Below are 21,421 nucleotides of genomic sequence, written 5' to 3' on the forward strand. Positions count from 1 at the left end.
CTGTAAAGTTTCAAGAGATAATGAATATACAACCTTGTAGGCATCAATAAGGTTGGTCACAATACAGGACATGGTCTTTATTTCAGAAAAAGTGTGGTGAGGGGATGGGGAGAGCAGTAGAGGCAGAGAGAGAAGTATCACTAAGACAAACAGTATTGAAATTTGAGCTTTTCACAGTATCCAGTGCACCTTTCCCTTCTTTTACTGTTCCTCTGTGTTTTTAGGCTGAGAGAACACAACTTAATCTACAAAAAAATCACCTTCCAAATTCTCTCAGATAGGTACCCTTCCACGAAAAACAATAAGGAAGCAGGAGGAGGAAATAAGTGCACTTTGGTTTTTTTTTTGCCTTCTGCTTGATTTTCATTAATCTCACTACTCAATTTCATTTGGCTTCGGGGTTACTCTTTAAAAGCTTCTGAGAAATGAATCTGCTTTCTAGGCTGGTCTCATGGTTAATGTTCACCAGGTAAAGTTACTAGAACAAAGGAACATTTTAGCTAACACCCATGAAAAAAGCTCCTTTGCTTTCTTTAGTTCTTTTTTTTCTTCAGAAGTTCTTTCCCAGAATTATTCTGAATTCCTACGCTGAGATGGACTTTGCACTCTGAATCAGAACAAAGTGAAAAAGAAATGTCCACGTTTTAAAAAGGATCAAGTTTAAATAAAAAGCCACTCAGTCAATATAACAGTGTGGGAAAGCAGACATATTTTACCATAGAGAAACAGCTAGAAGAGAAAGTTGGAAACACATGTGCTATGTTTTTGAACCTGGCTTGGTCAAGGATATCCCACACTGTGGTCCAGAGACCTAAGCCTGAGAGTTTCAGTTATGCTGATTCATTTGCAAAGTGAACAATAGTCAAGACAAATCAGGATGTTTTTCCTCCTAAAGCATCATAGCAACGAGACCAACCCCTCAAACCTTACCATTTCAGCTGCCACCGAAAGGTCTAGACTTTGTAGCTTGCCTGCCAGTTCATCGAGAAGGCGAGACTGTTCCTCTTGTTTTTCCCTGAACTGGGACTCTTGCTCCAACATCAAATCTTCTACTCTCTCACGCATGAGAGCCGACTGCTCCACGGTGCTGTTGAAATCTGTGGTAGAGGCATTTACCCTCTCCTCTGCCGCGAGAGACATCTGGAAATACTTGGTAATGCTATCCAAGGCGCCTATGACATGAAATCAAATTGCCCACAGTTAATCCCATTGTACTTGATCTCCTCACCAAGCAATATCCATATTTGGTGTCTCCCGGCCCTGAATTTACTGTTTGGTTTTGCTTTAAAATCCAAGAAAGAAAATATTTATGAAGAAGTATAATTTTCTTCTCATGATTAATGAATATATTTTGTCCCCTTAGCACTGAGTCTGGGACTAGAGGATGTCAAACATCTGTATGAGAAAAGAAAACTGAAGTCGATCATGCAAATCTTGTTTCTATACTCAGCCAAACACATCTAGTTCTTCCAAACTGGTGGTGTCAGGCAGCCTGAAGATAATGTATCCAGATGCCCTTTTCCCTGTTTTTCAGTCATCTAACTATTTAGAGGTACTCAAATGGCTAGCAATATGTACATAAAACAGCCTAATATGGTTTGCCTTCAAGGACTTAAATAATAGTTTTTTAAAAGGTGATTGTGCACAATACTATGAGTAGACATATTTCTGTTTTTTTGTTTTTGTTTTGTTTTTGAGGGGGTAGGGTCCTATATTTTGCCTACCATATTAAAAAATGAAGGATTTACAAAAGTTATTTTCTGACCAAAGCAGCATTCTTGAATGTAAAAAGATTTTCAGAAGTATTGACTTAATTCCCAAACTATTCAAAAGGGCCCTCTTCCAAGAAAAACCCAGAGGCTAAACCACTAACTGAAAAATCAGGAAAAAGTGGGACCTTTGCTATGTTAGTGTCTCTGTGACCCAATTCTCACATTTGTAAAATGAGGATTTCAATTCTTTTTTGTGCCAGAGACTCTATGAAAAAAGTTTAAAAATTAGAAAGCAGTTAATTTTTTTCCTAAAAGTACTGTATTAAAATGTTAGACATATTGTTTCAACTGTAACAGAGGCACCACACTAATGGAAAATTTTAATAGAGAAAACTGTGTGTGTATGGGGTGGGGGGTGGGGGTTTGGCATTTGGAAACTGTACTTTATGCATGATTCTTCTGTAAACCTACAACTGCTCTAATTAAAAAAAAAAAACTTAAAGCTTAAATAGTAAAAATCCATTGTCCAGATTTGAATATTTGCACAAAAATGCTCACCCCGAATATCTGAATTTTTTATGAATTCCAATTGTTCAGCAAGTTCTTTCACTGTTTTGTCTAGGTTTTCTGCTTCTATCTGCAGAGACTCCAATTCTCTGGCTGTGCTGTTGCTTTGTGAAGCTGTGTCAGATAATTTTACTTCTATATGAGCCATCTTTTCTGTAACATCTTTGGTTAGCTTCCTATAAAGAGAAGGGTAAGTTTACCTATGTAAAATAAACATCAAGTAGGAATTTTACATTTTAAACTCTCATTTTTACATTTTGTACTAATACTATATCCACTATTCTCTGTAACTTCAAACCAATTCATTAATCTGTAGCAATTCATGTCTAAGTTCCAGTTTTATTCTCCTTATAGTAAGAGATTATATTAAATCTAACAATTTTCTTTCTTCAAGGACTGAAGGAAAACACAGACATACCACCCAGCTGTTGTGTGGAAGAGGCACCATTTGATGGATTACATGTCTCTGCTGAAATATGCACATTAGGACAGAGTGTGGAGTGCCATCTCCTTCATGAATAGCTTCAAGCCACATAACCGCACAAACTCAGTGGACATAAACAACTCTACTATAGAATTGAACCTCTCTGCTACCTGTCAAAACTTTTCTTCTCTGAGCCTCAGGGATCTCTTGCAAGATGGAACATGTAGAGAGATGAAGCCCTACATGCTACCACGAAGATGTCAGGATGACATCAAAATCGGCCTTTCATAGATTCCCCTTCAAGTAAGGTTTCACTAAAGGAGCCTCATTTTTCCATCATACAACCCTTTTATTTTCTGTAAGAAAGAAGGTAGTATCTACTGAGAGTGAAATATCAGATGTTTAGCTTGTACAGTATTTCATTTGGTATCTAAACGCAACTGCATTTTGTTCTGTATCTTCAATATCACCAAAGTTGTATTTTAGACATTTATTTGTACATTACTATGTAAAGTGTGTAAATACACACACAACATGTCTATCTTTACTTAGTATTGATATAATCATAAAGAAAGTAATATTTGAGAAGACCTTAGCTCTGTTTATTACTGGTTCACCTAATGGAATATAATTGTCTTCTTAGGGATATAACAATCAGTATTAAAAAACCAGGAAAATCTGGAGATCTTGAAAAGTTAGAGGCCATTAGAAAAATGATATTTAAGGCTGAGATAATATAATGACTCAATTCAAAGAAAAAGGTACTTACCTGGATATTTGATTTGCTAGATTAAATTACCTTTTAAAAACCCAATGTTTTTTTTTTTCTGGGGATATTATAATATACATGATTTACTTTTCTAGGGCTTTGCTTTTACTTATTTGTTCATTCATGGAAGGCTTTCATTTCTTTCCAGCTCTCATAAAAATGTTATAATTTTAAAAACATCCAATGTAATATTGTGTATTTTTTTTAAAGGCCACTTTGGACCCTAAAACATACGTCCATGGGTGTTGTGTTGAAGAAACTCATTTTCCTGAGATGATTACAATCTATCTAGTTAAATGGAAAGTGAGGGTAGCAATAGAGCTGTTTCAGAAATGTAATCTCTTCTGGCAGACTCTCAGAGGATGCCAGCTTTTTTCATTCTCTCAGAGGTGGATAAGAACCAGGCTAAGAATTGCTTCTTTAATGGGCATGCACACAGACCACTGTCTTCCAAAACTCGTGATCACTGCATATTAAGAGGCCTAGCTGAACTTTAGTCTTTTTTTTATTTTAGGTACGGGAGGCCAAGAATTGAACAGGGATCTCATATGTGGATATGCGGGAAGCTGGCGCTCAACCACTGAGCCACGTTGGCTTCCTGAGATGGTTTTTTCGTTTGTTTTCCTTGTTGATTGTTTTTTTCAGGAGGCTCTGGGAACCAAACCTGGGACCTCCGTGTGGGAGTTGGGAGCTCAACCGCTTGAGCCACATCCACTTCCCAACTTTACTTTTTTTAATGAGGTAAAACTCCTCATTAAATGCATTATTGATCCACGTTAAATATCCTTTCTCCCATCCCCTCTGCACAGGAGAGAAAATGAAGGCTTAGGAATTAAGCAAGTTATCAAAGTTCACAAGCCTAGCACAAACAGTAGAGCTGAGACTTGATTCGGCTCTTCTATCTCTAAATCCGCTGTGCTCCACTGCCTCGAGCATTCTTGACAAAGAGGAACACTGAGTACAACATACACAGATTCTATACGGCGGTGTCCAGAATTGTCATCAGTGATGAGCAAGTAAGTGTTCACTCACTCAAATACCCAGAGTAAGGACTGTCAGAATTAAATGGCCCCGATTCTGTTTTCACTCACAGGACTAAGCAAGCCTTGTGACAGAAAGAAAACTAGTCAGCATCAAACCAGGAAACTTCTGCTGCTTATTCATAAGGTTAAAAAAAAATTGTGAATTGTTACTCTGGCTTAGTAACTACTTACTCTGCTTCCTCGAAGAGATTCCCAATGTTTTTCAATGGCTCTGTTGCTGGGCTCTGGGCCAGGATGTCCTTGATTTCACTGACTTTCTTCTCCACTGAGTCCACAGTCTCCCGGTAAGGCCCAATCACACCGCTGATCTTTAAGGTCTTGGCTTTCTCCAGGAATTTGTAGGTCCTGTTGGTCAACTCAGCGATGATCACATCCCAAAGAGCAAAGCACTGGTGGCAGGGCGTGCAGTCAGGGAAGACCCCCGAGTACCCTCGAGTGCACTTGTCACAGCGTGGACCCTCGACGCCCTCAACGCAGACACACTGGCCCGTGGACTGGTCACACTGCGGCGTCTCAATGCCCCTGGGGTCACAGTCACAAGCTAGAAGGGAAAGGGCATTGCTTGCTGACCTGCTGGATCACAAGGCTCAGTGACGAGACTGGCATTTAGAATCCTCAGTCAGTGTCAGAGTGTGAAGGTGTCAACGACACTTACCAAAGGCTCATGGAGAACCTGCAGCGGCTTCCTACAGTGCATGCAGTCTCTCGGCTCCTGCTAACCACTTCTTAACAATTTCGTAATAACAGTAATAGGAACGACAGCTAACAGTTATTGAAACTATGTGCTGGGCACTGTCTAGTGCTTTATCTGCATCATTTCATTTAACCCTCACAGTCACCCTGTTGGATAGATGTTAGAATAATCTCTATTGTACAGATGTGGAAACTGAGGTTGGGAGAGATTACATGACTTTCAAGGAAATGGCAAAGCAGGATTCTAATTCAGTACTTTGCAATTCCAGAGGCTGTGCTCTTCACCTCTGTCCTGCCATGGCCTGCCTCTGCCTCCTTTTTACCTTGACTTTCCCACAGATTACATCAGTATAGACAATTCAGGTGCATATCCCAATGAGATTAATGAGCAGCTCCTATAGGTACCTGACCCTACCTGGGTTACAAAACAGAAGAGCGAATGCTTGGTGAGATGCGATAACTTGATAAAGAAAACTTACTCAGAAAAAAGTCACAAGATGCTAAAGTATCTACTTTACTGACTTTCAACTAAGTATAATCTAATTTGTGGGTGCCTGCTTTCGTGATAATGCCCCTCAGCACTACAAAATCACAGGCTCAAAAATGGCAGGTGTGATAGAAGGGAAGCTTGGAGCCATTTGGTCCCACCTCTCACTGCCTCAGATGGGTTGGCATCTTATGAAGAGCCCAGTGGTAGAGGGTAAAAATCAGTATTCTTGGCTAACAGCTGTGTCTGATGTTACTTACAACAGTACCCGTGTCATTGAACCCTGGTTCAGATTCCCGAGTCTCAGGTTACCAAATCATTTTGACATTTCACAGTATTTGTATAGTGCTGGAATTGCAAAAGGCCTGTACATGCATCTTATCTCTAGTCGTAGATCACTTCTGGGGAAAGGCTGGGGTAGATAACAAGCCCAAACATCTCATCTTATTTCTCTAAATAGACTGAAGACTCTAAGGGACACCTCTTGAACCGTTTTTCCATTCTCAGCTTCTAGTAGAGGGCTAACTTGTAATGAGAGGGCACAGTCTTTGCTGAAAAGGCCCTCAGGTCATTTGATCCTAAGCTCATTTGTGGCACAGGCATGCAAGGGACAGTCACATAAAAGGAAAGAATCCTCCTAAGCTTTCAAGTCAACTGTGGCAAAGCACGAGAAACTCAATACTCTGAGATACCTTTATAAAACCTTGGGTCAACAGCTGCAATTGCCCCTGACAGACTTTCTAAAAGTAATATCTTTCAGAATCAGTTTCACTGATGGTCCTAAGAGTTGCTCACCACACCTCTTCTCTCAATCCACAGAGGTGTGTTGTAACCTACATCATTCATTCAGCTCTTACTACATCCTGCCTTGTATTGTTAATCTTCTCATTGCCTTCATTCACCAACCACTGTACACCCTATTTGTGGGGGGGCAGCACTGGGGATAAGAGCACAAGCTCTGGAATTAGGCTGCCTGGATTGAAATCCTGTCTTCTCATACCCTACATGACCCTGAGCAGTTAGGAAACTGAGTTTTGGTTTCTGCCTCTGTAAAAAAAAAAAAAAGGGGAATGCTTTTATCTACCTTATAAGATTGCTTTGAGGATGAAATCGCTGTTACAAAGTGCTCAGAAGAATGTCTGACCTGTTGTAAGCCTCCAATAAATGATAGTTATTACCATCACTTTCTGGGTCTGTGCAAGTGCCTGGTGGTCTCCTGCCTAGAGTGTTGTTTGATCACTTTTCTACTGGATAAAGGAAAAAGAAAACGAGTTGCCATGGCCTTATATTTACTTTTAAATATTTGCCAATATCATGATTATTCAAAAATTTTGAAATTTTGAATATTCTTGTCCTCTACCTTTGAGATTTAGAGACATTTCATTTCCTTTGTGCCTTGGATTTTTAAAAATCAGCTGTGTTTCTAATAGATCATTTTTCTTTCCAGGCACTATGGGCATGTGTCATTTTCCCAGAAAGTGGCTGACATGAGGTGTGGATAACTTTCTGTTTCACAGACTGGTTCTAGGAGTTGCTGCTTGAAAAAGGGCTCCATGATCAATAAGTTTGGGAAATTCTGCTGTATTCTATGCCCTTCTCTTGAAAATTCAACACACACATTAGCATGTTACAGACTCAGAATTCCTTAAGAAAAAACGTGTTTCACTTTGTTTTTACCCAGTTGTATCCCAAACTCATTTGCTCGAGGGGTCTTTTTATAGTGGAATACCTAGCAACACCCAGATGAAAAAAAAAATGAAACAATAAAAAACCAGGAAAGGCTTTGGAAACCAAGTACCTTAATCATATTCTGAGATTGAGGATGAGAAGAACTTACATAATGCTGTACCCAAAAGATGTTTGTTGTTCCTACTTTAGGAATGGATTTCCATGTCATTTCCATGTCATTAGTTATCTTCCACCTGGGTCATCTATGTGAGGGCAGCTCTCAAAGCTGGGCATATATCAGAATCACCTAGAGAATCCATGGAAATAGATGGCTGTCTCCCTTACTCCCAGATTCTGAAGAAGGCTGGGGTGGCGTCAGGGAGTTTGCGTTTCCACAAAGTTCCCAGGTGATGCTGATGTTGATGGTTCCCAGACCCCCACTCGGAAGAAACCTGCTTGTGTTATTTTCCTAGCTGTTCCAGCCCTCCACTGTATGCAGTTTTATTCTATTTTTCCCTTTTTAAACCCTCAAAGGGTAGACCTGGAGCAGAGTCAGGGCTTTGTAAATTCAGCAATACAAGCTGATATGCAAACCTAAGGACCTACGTGAGCAGAGGAACACATGATGCCATTTGTAGTCAACTAGACTACTTTGTGTGCTCCTGCCTGGAGGGTCCCCGACAGGTCAGAGTGAGTGGCCCCTTGGGGGGCCACTATGGAAGGCAGCCAGTATGTCTGTGCCTTCTTGACCTGTCTCCTGGAGGAACGGCTTTCAGTTTGCTTGGAAAATGATTTATTTCCCATAGATAATGCAAAAGTATCCTTTAGCTCGATACTAGATAGAATTTGTCAGGCTTCACGCTTGGACCAAGAGAGGTGTACAAACACCAAATGTTAAAAAATATTGTCTAATTTTTCATTTATTTCAGTGCTAATGGCACGGCTTGCTCTTATTCTGTCATGGGCATCTTTGAGGGGAAAATACTGGCCCTGCACTATAGGATTTAAAAAGCAAACACACTCATGTTAAGACTTTCGTCCTTATCTGGGCGATGACAGTTTAACCTGGGCAAACTTTTTGAAGGGCCACGAGGCTTTGGTCTTTCCAAAGGAAGAAAACCAGCTCAGCTGAACTGACCACTCTTCCTTTCCTCCAATTGAAAAGGAAATAGTCACATTTCACAGTTGGTTGGATTACAGTTTTATCACTGAAAAAGTAAATCTTGAACTTTCTTTGGAAGGGCACCAAATGACTACTTTAAAACCCAGCAGGTTTTTATTTCAAACTGAAGCTCGGAAATCGTGAAAGCTTCTGCAGACAGGTGCTTCCTTCCCTGCTATTGAGTTTCCAGAACTGCTTCTCTAAAGGGGTCACCCAGGAGGCAAGCACGAGGAGGCCCAGATTTACAGACTTGTTAAAGACAAAACCTCCCTGAGTGCATTTCCAGTGAAACTCCCTTCCTTGTGTGGCTGGAGTAGAAAGGCTGATGAGTTAAAACTTCAGACATTAAAATTATCAAAGAGATTTTCCAATCATCCCACTCTTCCAACGGAATCTAAAAATTATAAACTAACAGTACAGGTTGTAGCTGATGAGGTCCCGTGGTTTTTCTGCGCTCCTAAGAGAGGAAGATAGAATACAAGGGGGGTTATAGCACAATGTTGCTTTAAGAAATGGGATGATTGGGCAGGCGATCAAAACTTACTCTTGGAAAGCAAGAGAGTGCATATAGGGTAAATGGTTGCCTGATAATTAAGATGAACAAGTCATGAAGATGAGGAATAGCATTTTTAAAACGAGACCGTAATCCTTTATAATGAACCCTAAGATCTCCACTTTTGTCTATAAACACATTCTCTGTGGTCAGTAGGTTTCCTCTATTTTTACAAAGTTTTCACATGATTCAAAACAGATTCTGAATGTTTATAGCAGCTTTATTGATGATTGTCAAAAATTGGAAGCAAAGATGTCCTTCAAAAGGTGAATAAACAAGTTGTGGTATATCTATACAATGGAATAAAAAGAAATGAGCTCTCTAGCCATTAAAAGACATGAAGGAACCTTAAATGCATGTTGCTGAGTGAAAGAAGCCAGACTGAAGAGGATACATACTGTGTGATTCCAACTACATGACATTCTGGAAAAGGTAAAACTATAGTGACAGTAAAAACATCAGTGGTTATCAGGAATTCCTGGGGGCAGGGAAGGAGGTGAAGTCGGGAGGGACGAATAGGGGAAACACAGCATTTTTAGAGCAGTGAAATTATTCTGCATGATTCTGTAACGGCAAATATGTGACATGCATTTGTCAAAACCCATAGAATTATACAACACAAAAAGTGAACCCTAATGGACTTTAGCAAGAACAATGTATGAATTAACATCCAATGCAAGATGCTAATAATAGGGGAAACTGTAGGACAAGGGAAGAGGGAACTGTGTGCTTTCGGCTCAATTTTTCTATAAACCCAGAACGGTCATAAATATTAAAAAGTCTTAAAAAAAGAGAGAGAGAGAGATCCCTAAAAGACAGGTATATGATGAATATTATGCCCATTTCATAGATATGGAGGCCCTTAGGAAAACATTAGCAATTCACTGCCAGAAGGGAACTATTAGCCTGTGTCCCTATTTGTCAGATAGACATAACTTTCCTGCTTTCTTTATATTCTTTCCTCTTGGCCTCCAGACCTCCTCTGCCCACTGAATAAGGTCCACCTTCAGCGGTTCCATTGTACTTTGAGACCAAATCTCCCATGACTCTCCAGTTAGGACTATTTCCTGAGGGTCCTTCTCGTAGCCTTGCCCCTATGTGCTGTCCTTATTGTCCTTTAGCCAGGACAGGGATTCCTGCTGTCTAAAAACCAGCTGCCATCGAGGGCCTGCCAGGCCTGTGGAGGAGCAGGGATGCTGGGTCACACAGGCCTGACCTCAGAGCCCACGTCTGCCTTTGCTAGTGGTTTGCCTTTGAGCATATCACTTAACCTCTCCGAGGATGAGCTTGGTCAACTCTGAATTGATGATATTATCCTCATAGGTTGTTTTTTTATAAAGATCAAATTAAGAATATGTATATAATATGCCAATGTTCCTCATACAGCGGTACTCCATAAATGGCTCCTAGAGCTGTGTTTAGCCTTTCCTTTGAAGTCTTCCCTAAGAACTCCACTTCTTCCTGATCTTGCCCACTCTGATAACTGAAAAGGTCTGCACCACTTGTTTCCCGTTTCTGCTACTGGTACTTTCTCCGAATGGCCTATAAAGTGCCTCTCATTCAGGTATCTGCCCTTTTCTGCTTTGTATGTCCCCTGCCACCATGCACCAATGCCCATTGTTGGGCATCCATCTTTCCTTGTCAAATTTAAATTTGCCTTGGAACAGACTAAGTGCTGTATTCTTAACTACAGAAAATCAGGTAACAAACTGGGTTTATTTTCATCTGCCATGGACCTTGCCACAAAGTAACATGGTCTCTAAAATTTGCAATAATATTTGTCAAGAGGCTTACTGATACTTTACTTGGGGGCTCCTGTTTCACTATAAGTTGAGGAAAATTTAAATACTTTTTATCTCTTAAATGTGATTTTTCTATTTATTGATACTCTCTCCTACCTCTCCCTCACCTCTCACCTTTTTTTTGCTTCAGTCATAGAACTTTAATTTTGGAATGAATGTTGGAGGACAGATATGATTTCACCTAGAGAAACAAGCTGGCTGACTAGCCCAGGGTTGGCAAACTTTTTCTGTAAATACTCAGATGGTAAATAATTTAGGTTTTGCAGGCCATGTAGTCTCTGTCAAAACCACCAGAAAGCTGCCAAAGACAATATATAAAGCAAATGAGAGTTGCAGTGTTCCAGTAAAATGGTATTCACCACCACAGGCAATGGACTGGATTTAGTCCATGGACTGCAGTTTGCCTGCCCTTAGTTTAGCCCACCACTTTAGGGGACACACATTGTCAGGGTTCTATAACACAAGAATTTACTCTGTAAACAAGAATATTTGTGGTTCTCTAAAGAATCAAACAAAGTCTGATTTCCTAAGTCGCACTGGGAACAAAGAATAAGGTGTGACTGTGAAAGAAATATCAACCTGAGACAGGTATACAAAAGTATTCTAAAGGTCAATGCAGGGGAACACACTTTGTGTTCTACTAAAAAAAAAAAGAAACAGGCATGACATGCCCCACTGTTCCCATTGCTTGGGTTTAAAGAGACTGGCCTTTTCCAAAGGCCAGGGACCCCCAGTGGAAACTTCCCTTCCCTCTGCTATCTCCAAATCAACAGAATGATTCCTCGGGCTGACCCTTCGACTCCTGGGGGCACGATGCAGCGCTCCAAGTTGAAGTTTTCTCCACCACGTTCAGATGTGGGTGGATGAGATTCTTTCTCCATCCCAACACAGTGATGGATTTGTTCAGATCTGGCATGACTGGCCAAGAGCCCTAACCCATGTGGACAATGGGATCATTCAACAATTTGCAAGGTCAAGGTTCAACACATTTGTCTTTTGCGTAACTACATTTTTTCCCCCATAAGGAGCATATTTAGCTATGACTTAAGTCTTTCTATGAGCATATTGAAGGCATTTCTAGATGACACCAGAAAGACTAAATCTGTGCCCTCCAGCAAACCATTTCAACTGAAAAAAAAAGACCTAAAATTAAAGAAATATTTGGAAAAAAAATACTTGGCAATTACGGTCTTTGAGTTTACATCCCCCCCCCCCCTACAATTCCCCATTAATTTGGGATGACACCTCCGCTTGTCCCTGCTGCTCTCTGGACCTGGTCCCTTCAAGTTGTCATTCTCTCATTTCCACTTTTGACTACAAGGAGCACCTGAACTTTGCCATCTTCTGCGTTTTTGCCCCTGCCCTCACCAGTGCCGGACCTGCTCCTGCTGCCATCCCGCCTGCACACACCCTGTGGCTGGCAGAACTCCACTGTTAACTCACTTGATTCACTCTCTCTGGGGGCTTTGTAGGTTAGGGGCCTCCCACATTGGTGTCAAAAGTATCTGGGCGCAACACATCCTCTGGAAGCCTCCTCTGAGCTCTGCAGGGCCTTCAGCCTCCTGGGCTGCAATGATCCCTAATGCTTCACCTCAATTCCAAACACCTCCAGCTCGGCCAGTGCAGGAACAAAGGAGACATGGGGCAGAACTTCACAGTCTCAAAGCAGTAACACAAGATTTCATAACTTTTAACTGCCGAAGTTAACGACTAGGTCAGATACTCTTATCCTTTAGGGGAAGAGTTTTCTGATCCCCAGAAAAAGTCTAAAGATGGGGTTGGAGAGATGGCAATTTAGTAGGAAAGCAGGGAGAGTATGGAACCCCTATATCTAGAACCTGACAGTATCTCCAGGAGCATTTTTAATTCTTTTTAACTTGAGCCCACATTCTCAGAGAAGCTTATCATACCATCAAGGGACTTGAAACCAAATTTTACTTGCTGTAGTTGGGCTGAAAGGATATGAAGACTCAGGTTATAATGTTAAAGTCACAAGTACAGAAAAGTCTGAAATATTTAGTTAAAAACATAGCAGATCCTAGGAAGTGGATGTAGCTCAAGCAAATGAGCTCCCACCTACCACGAGAGGTCCTGGGTTCTATTCCTGGTGCCTCCTGGAGAAGATGAGCAAGACAGAGAGTTGGCGTGACAGCAGGCGTGATGAGCTGATGCAACAAGGAGACACAAGGAGGAAAGACAACGAGAGACACAACAAAGCAGGGAGCTGAGGTGGCTTAAGTGACTGAGTGCTTCTCTCCCACATGGGAGGCCCCAGGTTTGGTTCCCAGTACCTCCTAAAAAGGCGACGAGTAGACACAGAGGGTGCACAGCAAATGGACATAGAGAGCAGGCAGTGAGCACAAACAACAAAGGTGGGGGGAATAAATACACAAAATAAATCTTAAAAAAAAAAAAAAGCAGATCCTGCATGACTATATTTTGTAAAATACATATGTATATGTACAATACATGTACATGCAAGCACAGAGGACTGGAAAGATTCACACCAAACTGAGAAAAAAGGAAGGAGTGTGTTGCCTGGGGAGAGATCAGGAGAAACTTGCTCATTCAAATCCATTAGTGTTGCTCCATCAGAACACAGACAGGCTGGCTCTGGAACCTATGCTCTCTATGGGACCCCCTTGTTTAGCCACCTTCTGCTATGCTTGAGCCACTGGGATCGAGTGAGCATAAGGAGCCAGTCACAAATCCAGACCATCCTTACAGTTCCTTCATAAATGAAACTTATATGATTAAATTAAAAAAAAAAAAAAAAGAAATTCCAAAGGAAAGATGTCGCACATGTCCTGTTTCTACACATTCTCCCTATATCACACTGTTTCTTTGCAGGATACTTAGTTTTTGTTTTGTATTGTTTATTTGTTTTTCTTAATTGTCAGCTTTTTATGTAACAGGCAGACTTTCTTTCACATAAAAGGAACAAAAAAAGTTGGTGGACATTGATGACATGGATCTCACTCTCTATAAAGATCCTCTAAAAGAGGATCTAACTTGTGACCCAAACAACTTGACACTGTTCCTATAAAAGCCACAATTCCTCGGACAAATTTGGAGCCAAAAGTTTAAAGAAAGGATGAAAGGACCAGGGGTAAAATTCTGAGTCCTAAAATGAACAATTCTGATTGACTCTGACTCCGGGTACCAGGCTTTTCATACTAACAAAGCTAAGTGGAGCAAAAGGTCAGAAAGCTTTGGCAGCCAAAGCTATTTTGCCAATGACACATGCTGATAGAATCAGTGATAAGCAATGATAGAACCATTATCTGGAGAAAAATCAGGCCCTTGGAACATTCTAAGATGGAGCAATTTAACAGAATGGTGATTAGAGCCCTGGAGAAACCAGGATTCAAGCAGGTTTTCCTTTCCAGGAACACCTTGGAGTCACTGGCCCCTGGATGATATGCACTTTCTTTCTCTCTCTCTTTTTTTTTTTTAATAAATGCACTTTTGAATGGAAGTGGCTAGGAAAAGTCAGAGCCCATTAAGAACCACAGCTGGACTGAATGATGAAACATCCCTTCCCTGAAACAAGCCTTAATGTAATCTAAACTCCTGATACAAACCCTTCTGGCTAAGCGTCACTTTACAAGAACAAACCATACACAATTTTTTCTGGTCTTCGCCTCTGAAGTTTTCCTGCTGTTAAGGAGCAAATGAGTTTAGACTCTGAAGCAACAATAGTGTCAAGGCTTCTGGCCTTTTATAGGGGATACCAAGCAAGGTGGGAACTTGGAGACCTGTATTATTTCTTGCTATAAGCAAAAAGTTATTTTTTATTTAAAGCCCAACAAGGACCTATGATTTCATCATTGCTTCAAAGAAGATATATCAGAGAGCAAATAAGAAACCATGGAAGATATTTATCTATAGTTCTAAATGAAAAACAGAGGGGGAAAAAACCAAGTAGGTGAGAAACAATAGGAAAACAGTAGAAACAGCCTGTTAAATCTTTTCCATAAAGGCTTCCACTTTCAGATGTGAAAAATAACTGGGCAGGTCTAGATAGTAAAAGAGCACTAAGATTACATATCCATTATGGTTCACATGACTTTAATCAATTTTTGTTATTAAGATAATGTCAGGGTTTCCCTCACAGCCATATTTTATCATAAGCCCAAGTGAGAAGCTGAGTTTTATTCAGAGTACATTTAACAGACCGGGAGCTCCGACCACATGCCCCTTTGCATGCAGACCCGATCTCCACATCACCCTCCACTTCTCACCGCGGGGATGCTAACTGTCAGCCTGGTCTACCTGAGAGGCTGGAGTCAAATGATCTCACGAGAATCACCATTTACCATGTGCTGCTGAGGATGCCGGCCACAAGACACTGTTCAATGCAGAAGAATTCCACCAACAGAAACACGGTTACCATGAGCCCCTTTTGGTTTCAAAAACATTTTAAAGTGTATTTGTGGTGTGTGCACGTGTGTGCACGTGCAGAGACGGGTGGATGTTGTCCTTGGGGAATGGGGCTGGTGGGGTGAGTACATCCACTGTTAACTACCTGTGCTTTTCCAGAACTAGGCTTTCTGCTTTTTTAAGCAAGGAAAAGGAATTTTATTTGTGATGAAACAGGTTTAATAGACAAGTCGACCTGGACGACTGCACTTAAGAGTTTATAAAGCGCCCTTGCGCACACCTGTTCCCTGCACTCTGATGAATCCCGGGTGGCGCAGCCTCACCTCGGCACTCCACGTCGGGGTCTCCCCAGAAGAGCTCCTGGCACTCGCTGCAGGTGCGGCCTCCAAACCCAGGCATGCACTGGCACTGCCCTGTGAACTGCAGCCAGAAAACACACCTCGGTCAAGCAGACTTCAGGCAGAAGCCGGTTTTCCTTTTCCCCTTTCAAGAGCCAGTTAGGAGAAGAGGGCTAAGCTGCTTTACCTGAGAAGGCCCCCACGTCTCAACCAGGTAAAAGGAACCTTATTTTGACTTTAGGCACTTCCTCCCGGTATCTCCTAACTGCTGCCCCGCAAAAGGGGCTGGAAAGATCCGTAGCACATCACACTTCATTTCCATGCTTCCTTACCTTATCCTCACAAACCAGGAACAATCCTAGGCCAGCTTTGACTCACCTGACTTAGGGAGCACTTAATTCTTAGGTGTCAGGAAACAACGATGCTTTTTACAATGATGGACATGGCTATTTGGTTCCTTTCAAGCTGTGTAGCTAAGGAAGAAGCCGATTCAGTGGACTGGTGTCAAAAAGAAACACCACGGCCTTTCCCATTCTAATGCGAGTCTGCATCTGCAGCTGGGACAATAGATTGAAATACTTTGGATGGGTCAGACAGGGCCTCTGTGCATGGTTATGTAGCCCCAGCCAAGCGGACAAGGGTGGGCTGAAAACCAGCCCACGCTGAGCTGGCCAAGCAGGGCTGTGTCCGCCAGGAGAGGATGCTTTTCCCTAATCGGGGCAAAGCCACCGAGTAGGCTAGCAGTCATCTGGGCTCATGAAGGTACGTTATCTCTTCTCACACCATAACGGCCTCAGCCCCTCACCTCGTTACAGGATGGCCCGAAGGAATGAGCAGCATCGCAGTTGCAGGGGTCACACCCCATCCCGCTGGCCAGGTGCCAGGTGTTGGTCGCACAGTGGTCACAGTTCTGCCCGATCACATTAGGAAGACACAGACATTGGCCAGTAGTCTCGTCACACTGGCAGTCAGAGCCATTACAGTGCTTCTGCACAGTGCCCAGGTAATTGCAGACACACTCTGTAAAAGAGAAATATGAGGAGATTTTCTTGTATTCACACTCACACGCTGTAGACAGAAGATACAAAACTTAGCTGCGTCTGAACTGCTAAGTCCCCTCTTGTGATCCTGACCCTGAAAGGCAAACTAGTAGGGAAAGGAAGGGAGGAGATTAAAAAAAAGTATTAAAATTATTGTTCTTCTGAAGTCCTTATGACGTACAACATAGCTCTGACATTTCCCAGGCTTATCTGCACAATGACACGGTATTTTCAAAACACACAGATTTAATAAGCTGCTGGTGAATCATTTTAAACCCTTAGGATTTGACTAGAGAGAAAGAACGATGCCAGTGGGAAGTGAGATATTTTAAAATGAGAATTCTTGAAGGGGAAGGCAGTAACGAAAATGTTGGACACAGCGGGAAGAAGCCCTTTAAGCTGGTGAGGCTTTAAGGAATCCAGTCCTGCTGGTGTTCAACATCCCAGGCGTGTTTTTATAACCAGAGACGGGGGTCTGGGGGCTTTGCAGCAACAGGAACAGGAAACACTGGCTGATCTCTTGATAAGAGAGAAGGAGCAAAAAAAAGATTTTAGAGACGTCACTTCTTTCTTCCCCTTGACCTGGAAGCCTCTGCTCTATCAAGGGCATTAGAAAAGCTTATGGCCCAAAGTAGGTATCTAGGATCTGAGTTTCCTCCTATCAGCAAATTCACAGGCAGAACCTAAATACACTCTATTTGGATGCCATGTACTGTGGCAACTGCTACACGGTTTTTCCTCCAGGAATCTCTCCCAGGCACTGAGCCAGATTTTGAGATTTTGGCCCTGCTGGAAAATGAGGGTGTAAAGAAAAAAGTCAGTCTCACATTTCTTTTGTTGAGAGAGAAGTTTTATCTCTCTGTACAAGTGTTCAGACTCTTCCCAAATGAAATACATGAAGGGTACATTCCCCTGGTGATGAAGTGGAAACCATCCCAAAGAACAGGCCCAAGGACTCTGCATCTTACTTCTGCAGTCCTGCTGGAGGGCGTCTCCATAGTACCCAAGCTGGCAGTGCTGGCAGTGCTCCCCTTCCGTGTGGTACAGGCACCTGAGGCACCTTCCGGTCTCCTCATCACAGGCTTGTGGGTCTGTTGTGTCAATGTTGTGGTTACACTGGCAAGGCTGGCACGTCCCCCCAACATCTGAAGGATTGCCGAAGAAGCCCGAGGCACAATCATCGCATCTGGAGCCTGTTGCCCAATAAAACCAAGCACACCACTTTTAGCTTGTGGACTGAGAACGCCACAGTCAACGGACATTCCTGCCTAGAGAGAGATCCAACCAAGGCAGGGGTGCACTCCTTTGCTGCACTATTCACAAAGCCTGGGACGATCACATCTGAAGGGGAAGGACAGGTTTTTAGTCGGGAAGCAGAGACGCATTCCGTGGTCTCGCACGCTTCCAGAGTTGTCCCAGAGGCCACAGTATGGCATGGGCAGTTGGCGTTAAGAGTTCTAGTACCTGGCATTTTGCTTCTAATAACAGAGATGGAACAGATTAAGAGCTGAAGAATGACCTGAAAGTATAAAGCTTAGCTTGATGCTAAAATCCTAACCCAGGGATTAAACTGAAAAATCACTGTTCCTTCATGAGCAACCTGAAAAATGTGGTCTTTAATGATGACCAATTTTCCTTTCCAAGGAATCCAAAGTCACATGCAAATATTTCCTGAGCTACAGAGAAGCACAAGTATCTGAAAGAATAGCATAAAGGATAAAATAAAAAGGACTTTATTTTCGCAAATAGCTAAACTCATGAGCGTTGACAATACACAACAAAGGATCTAGCTAGCTCTGGTAGATTCAGCTATCTGCTCACTCCTGGGATGATGTTCTTTTCTTCTTTCTGTCCACCTTTTGGTTACTTTACTATGTTGAGACACTTTTGATATGAGTTGGAAAAGGAAAGGGAGAAACAACATGTAAATTAGTCTTTCTACCATTTAGTAATAGGTAAAGAATTTCGTAGGGCTTTGCAGGTGGATTTGCATGGGCTTACTATCCTGCCCTATTTTACTATATCTATTGTAGCATTATTATCATAGACACTCAAGAATTGCCTTTACCCCACATGACATGTAGAAAAAGAATACTTTTTCTATTTCAGATTGCCTTACCTTTCAACTAAAGATAACAGGAATGAAACTAAATTGGCTAGCTCTTCGTCCTTTTTCTTCATTAGTAACTACCTCACAAAGACAGCTTTTCTCCCCTTTGCCTCCAAGACCATGCACAGTATTTACCAATGTATCCAGGATTACAGACACACGCAAGCTGTAAAGAGACAGGCTCTTGATAACAGCTGCTGGCGAACTGGCGCCCACTGTCAGGACCATCTGGGCAAGGGCAAGGGCGGCAGTGATCTCCAGACCCAATGATGGGGTCACCATAGTAACCAGCCAAGCACCTACAGTCGATTGCAGAGGAAAAAGAACCATGAGCCGCAGTTGTAAGCCTGTTACGAGCAAGTCCTAGGAACGTTTCTCAAACGTTAGCTCCCATCAGAAACACCTGTGAGTTTTGCTAAAATGCAAATTGCTGGGCTATTCCCCCAGAGTTTCTGATTCAGTGGCAGCTGATCCTGCTGGTCTGCGGGTCGCACTTGTAGAACCACTGCATGAGTGGCCCCCACCCACTCCTCTCCCGGGAAAGATGTTCCACATTTGCCTTTTCTTGTGCTATCAGCCTGACGTGACCAATCTTGTCTGCTCCCCCTTTGCATTAAGGTGCCTGTTCTTGTGGCAATGGCCTGTAGTTGTCAGACTCTGCCTGTGATGGGGACGTGTGATGTGTTAAATCCATGGTGACTACAGATCTAAAGCCACGACCTGCCACCTGGGTCTGTCCCTCAGGTGGTTACACACTTGGGCAGGGAGGAGGGATACTATTTTTCAACCCCTACAAAGCAACAGGTTCAATCTCCTCCCTTTACAGATAAGGAATCCATGAAAGTCAAATTATTTTCAAAGCTCACACAACTAGTTAATAATGAACCAGGATGTGAATTCAGCTTCTTGGTCTAGCAAGGAATTTTTTTTTACTCTGTCATGCTGTTTCTCAAGATGATCAGTAATTAGGCTTTGATTATTTCCTTAATATAAGAGTTTGAAGAATTCTGGAGATCTAATTGAAACTACTTATCTATTAACAGAATACTGGATTTTTCAGAGAGGTGAGCTAGCTTGTCCAAGTTTACCAAACAAGGCAGGAGTGGAATTAGGCCCTGAACTTGGGTATAAACACTTTCAATTTAGTTTTTCTTTTTTCTTTTTTAATTCTTTTCACCAAGATAGTATTTTTTAATATGAAAGGAAACATGAAGAACTAAATGGGGAAATATGTTCAGAAATAACCTATTAGTTCAAAATTAGCACTAAGAGACTATTAACAGTTCTAAGATTTAATACAAGAAATGTTCCCTAAGTATGCACTGAGGAAATACGGAGTGATGAAGCAATTTCGTACAATTATTTCTGAGAAAGTTTTCTGAGGTTTTTTTAGGTGAAATAAATCCAGATGCATCATGATAGAAATCTAGTCTTCATTTCCTGCCTGTCCTACACTTCCCTCTTGGGAACAATCTGATTCTAGAGTTTCTTTTTCAAATTCACACTCTGTTCATCTTGGAATGAGGAAAAGAATGATGAGGAATTTGCTCAAACTCAGCAGCAGAATTCCAAATACATTAATCAAGTTTTGTTATCCGAATCCCAGGCTAAAAATCTTTTTTTCTCCCCCTACCCTTTCTTATGCTCCTGTAAGAAATCAAAACCTTTACAAATAAAAATTTCAAAATGGCAGTCACACTCTAGCAATGGAAGAAATTGTATTACTGATGTGGAGATGGTGGCCACGGGAGTTGCTGAGAGAGCAGGGAGGAGGAAGAGGTGTGATATGGGGCGTTTTCGGGACTTGGAGTTGTCCTGAATGATATTGCAGGGACAGATGCAGGACATTGTATATCCTGCCATGGCCCACTGGATGATCTGGGGAAGAGTGTAAACTAAAATGTAAACTACAGTCCATGCAGTGTGGCAGTGCTCCAGGATGTATTCACCAAATGTAATGAATGTGCCTTGCTGATGAAAGGGGATGTTGATGTGGGAGGAGAGGGGGACAGTGGGGAGTGGGTATATGGGAACCTTTTATGTTTTTTATTGTAACGTTTTATGTGTTCTATTTATCTTTTAGGAAAAAGACAATAAAAAATAAATTAAAAAACATTAAAAAAAAGGCAGTCACAAATACCAATCCAGCCATGCTCACAGGATGTTCTTTCAAGTACAGTTCACGGTGTGACCAATTTAGAATCAGCATGGCTGATGGCCACCTTCTACTTTACTGCCTCATCCCCCTCTGTTCTTTGAAATCTGATTTTTCTGTCTTTTTGGCTCCACCTCCCATTGAAAGAACAATGAGAAACTTATGGATGAAAACAAAATGATGCCAATTTATTCATTTCCTCCTTAAAATCACTCATACTATTTCCCTTTTATCTTCTTATAATACAATTGGGGGTTTGGAAGGAATGTTTATTAAAAACAGTCAGTGGAACCTCCAAATTCTTGCATACTACTCTAGAACAGAGCTAAGAGCCACATGTTTGCTCCCAAACACAGCTTCATGCCCAAAGTTAACTGCTGATTCAGTCTTCACTAATGATTTCTCTCCCACCTGATGTACAACTTTTGCACTGGCTGAAGTACTTACTGAAATGATCTCATTACATACAAGGATCTGGTATTAGAGGAGATAAAATTTGTTGACATGGAGAGGTG

At 41.8% G+C, this 21,421-nt stretch overlaps 1 protein-coding gene across 1 annotated transcript in view; it reads right to left on the minus strand.

The window, feature by feature from the left end:
- The window catches only part of LAMB1 (laminin subunit beta 1), a 74,652-nt gene that overhangs the window by 14,939 nt on the left and 38,292 nt on the right, over positions 1 to 21,421 (minus strand). The window contains exons 21-27 of the mRNA XM_058297162.1: positions 18,887 to 19,050; positions 17,610 to 17,834; positions 16,407 to 16,621; positions 15,587 to 15,683; positions 4,687 to 5,056; positions 2,271 to 2,455; positions 931 to 1,172 (exon numbers count right to left, since the gene is read on the minus strand). Coding sequence (XP_058153145.1) covers positions 931 to 1,172; positions 2,271 to 2,455; positions 4,687 to 5,056; positions 15,587 to 15,683; positions 16,407 to 16,621; positions 17,610 to 17,834; positions 18,887 to 19,050 — 1,498 coding nt within the window. The remainder of the gene's footprint in view (positions 1 to 930; positions 1,173 to 2,270; positions 2,456 to 4,686; positions 5,057 to 15,586; positions 15,684 to 16,406; positions 16,622 to 17,609; positions 17,835 to 18,886; positions 19,051 to 21,421) is intronic.

Source organism: Dasypus novemcinctus, chromosome 5 (genome assembly GCF_030445035.2).
Source record: "Dasypus novemcinctus isolate mDasNov1 chromosome 5, mDasNov1.1.hap2, whole genome shotgun sequence".
NCBI classification, from domain to species: domain Eukaryota; kingdom Metazoa; phylum Chordata; class Mammalia; order Cingulata; family Dasypodidae; genus Dasypus; species Dasypus novemcinctus.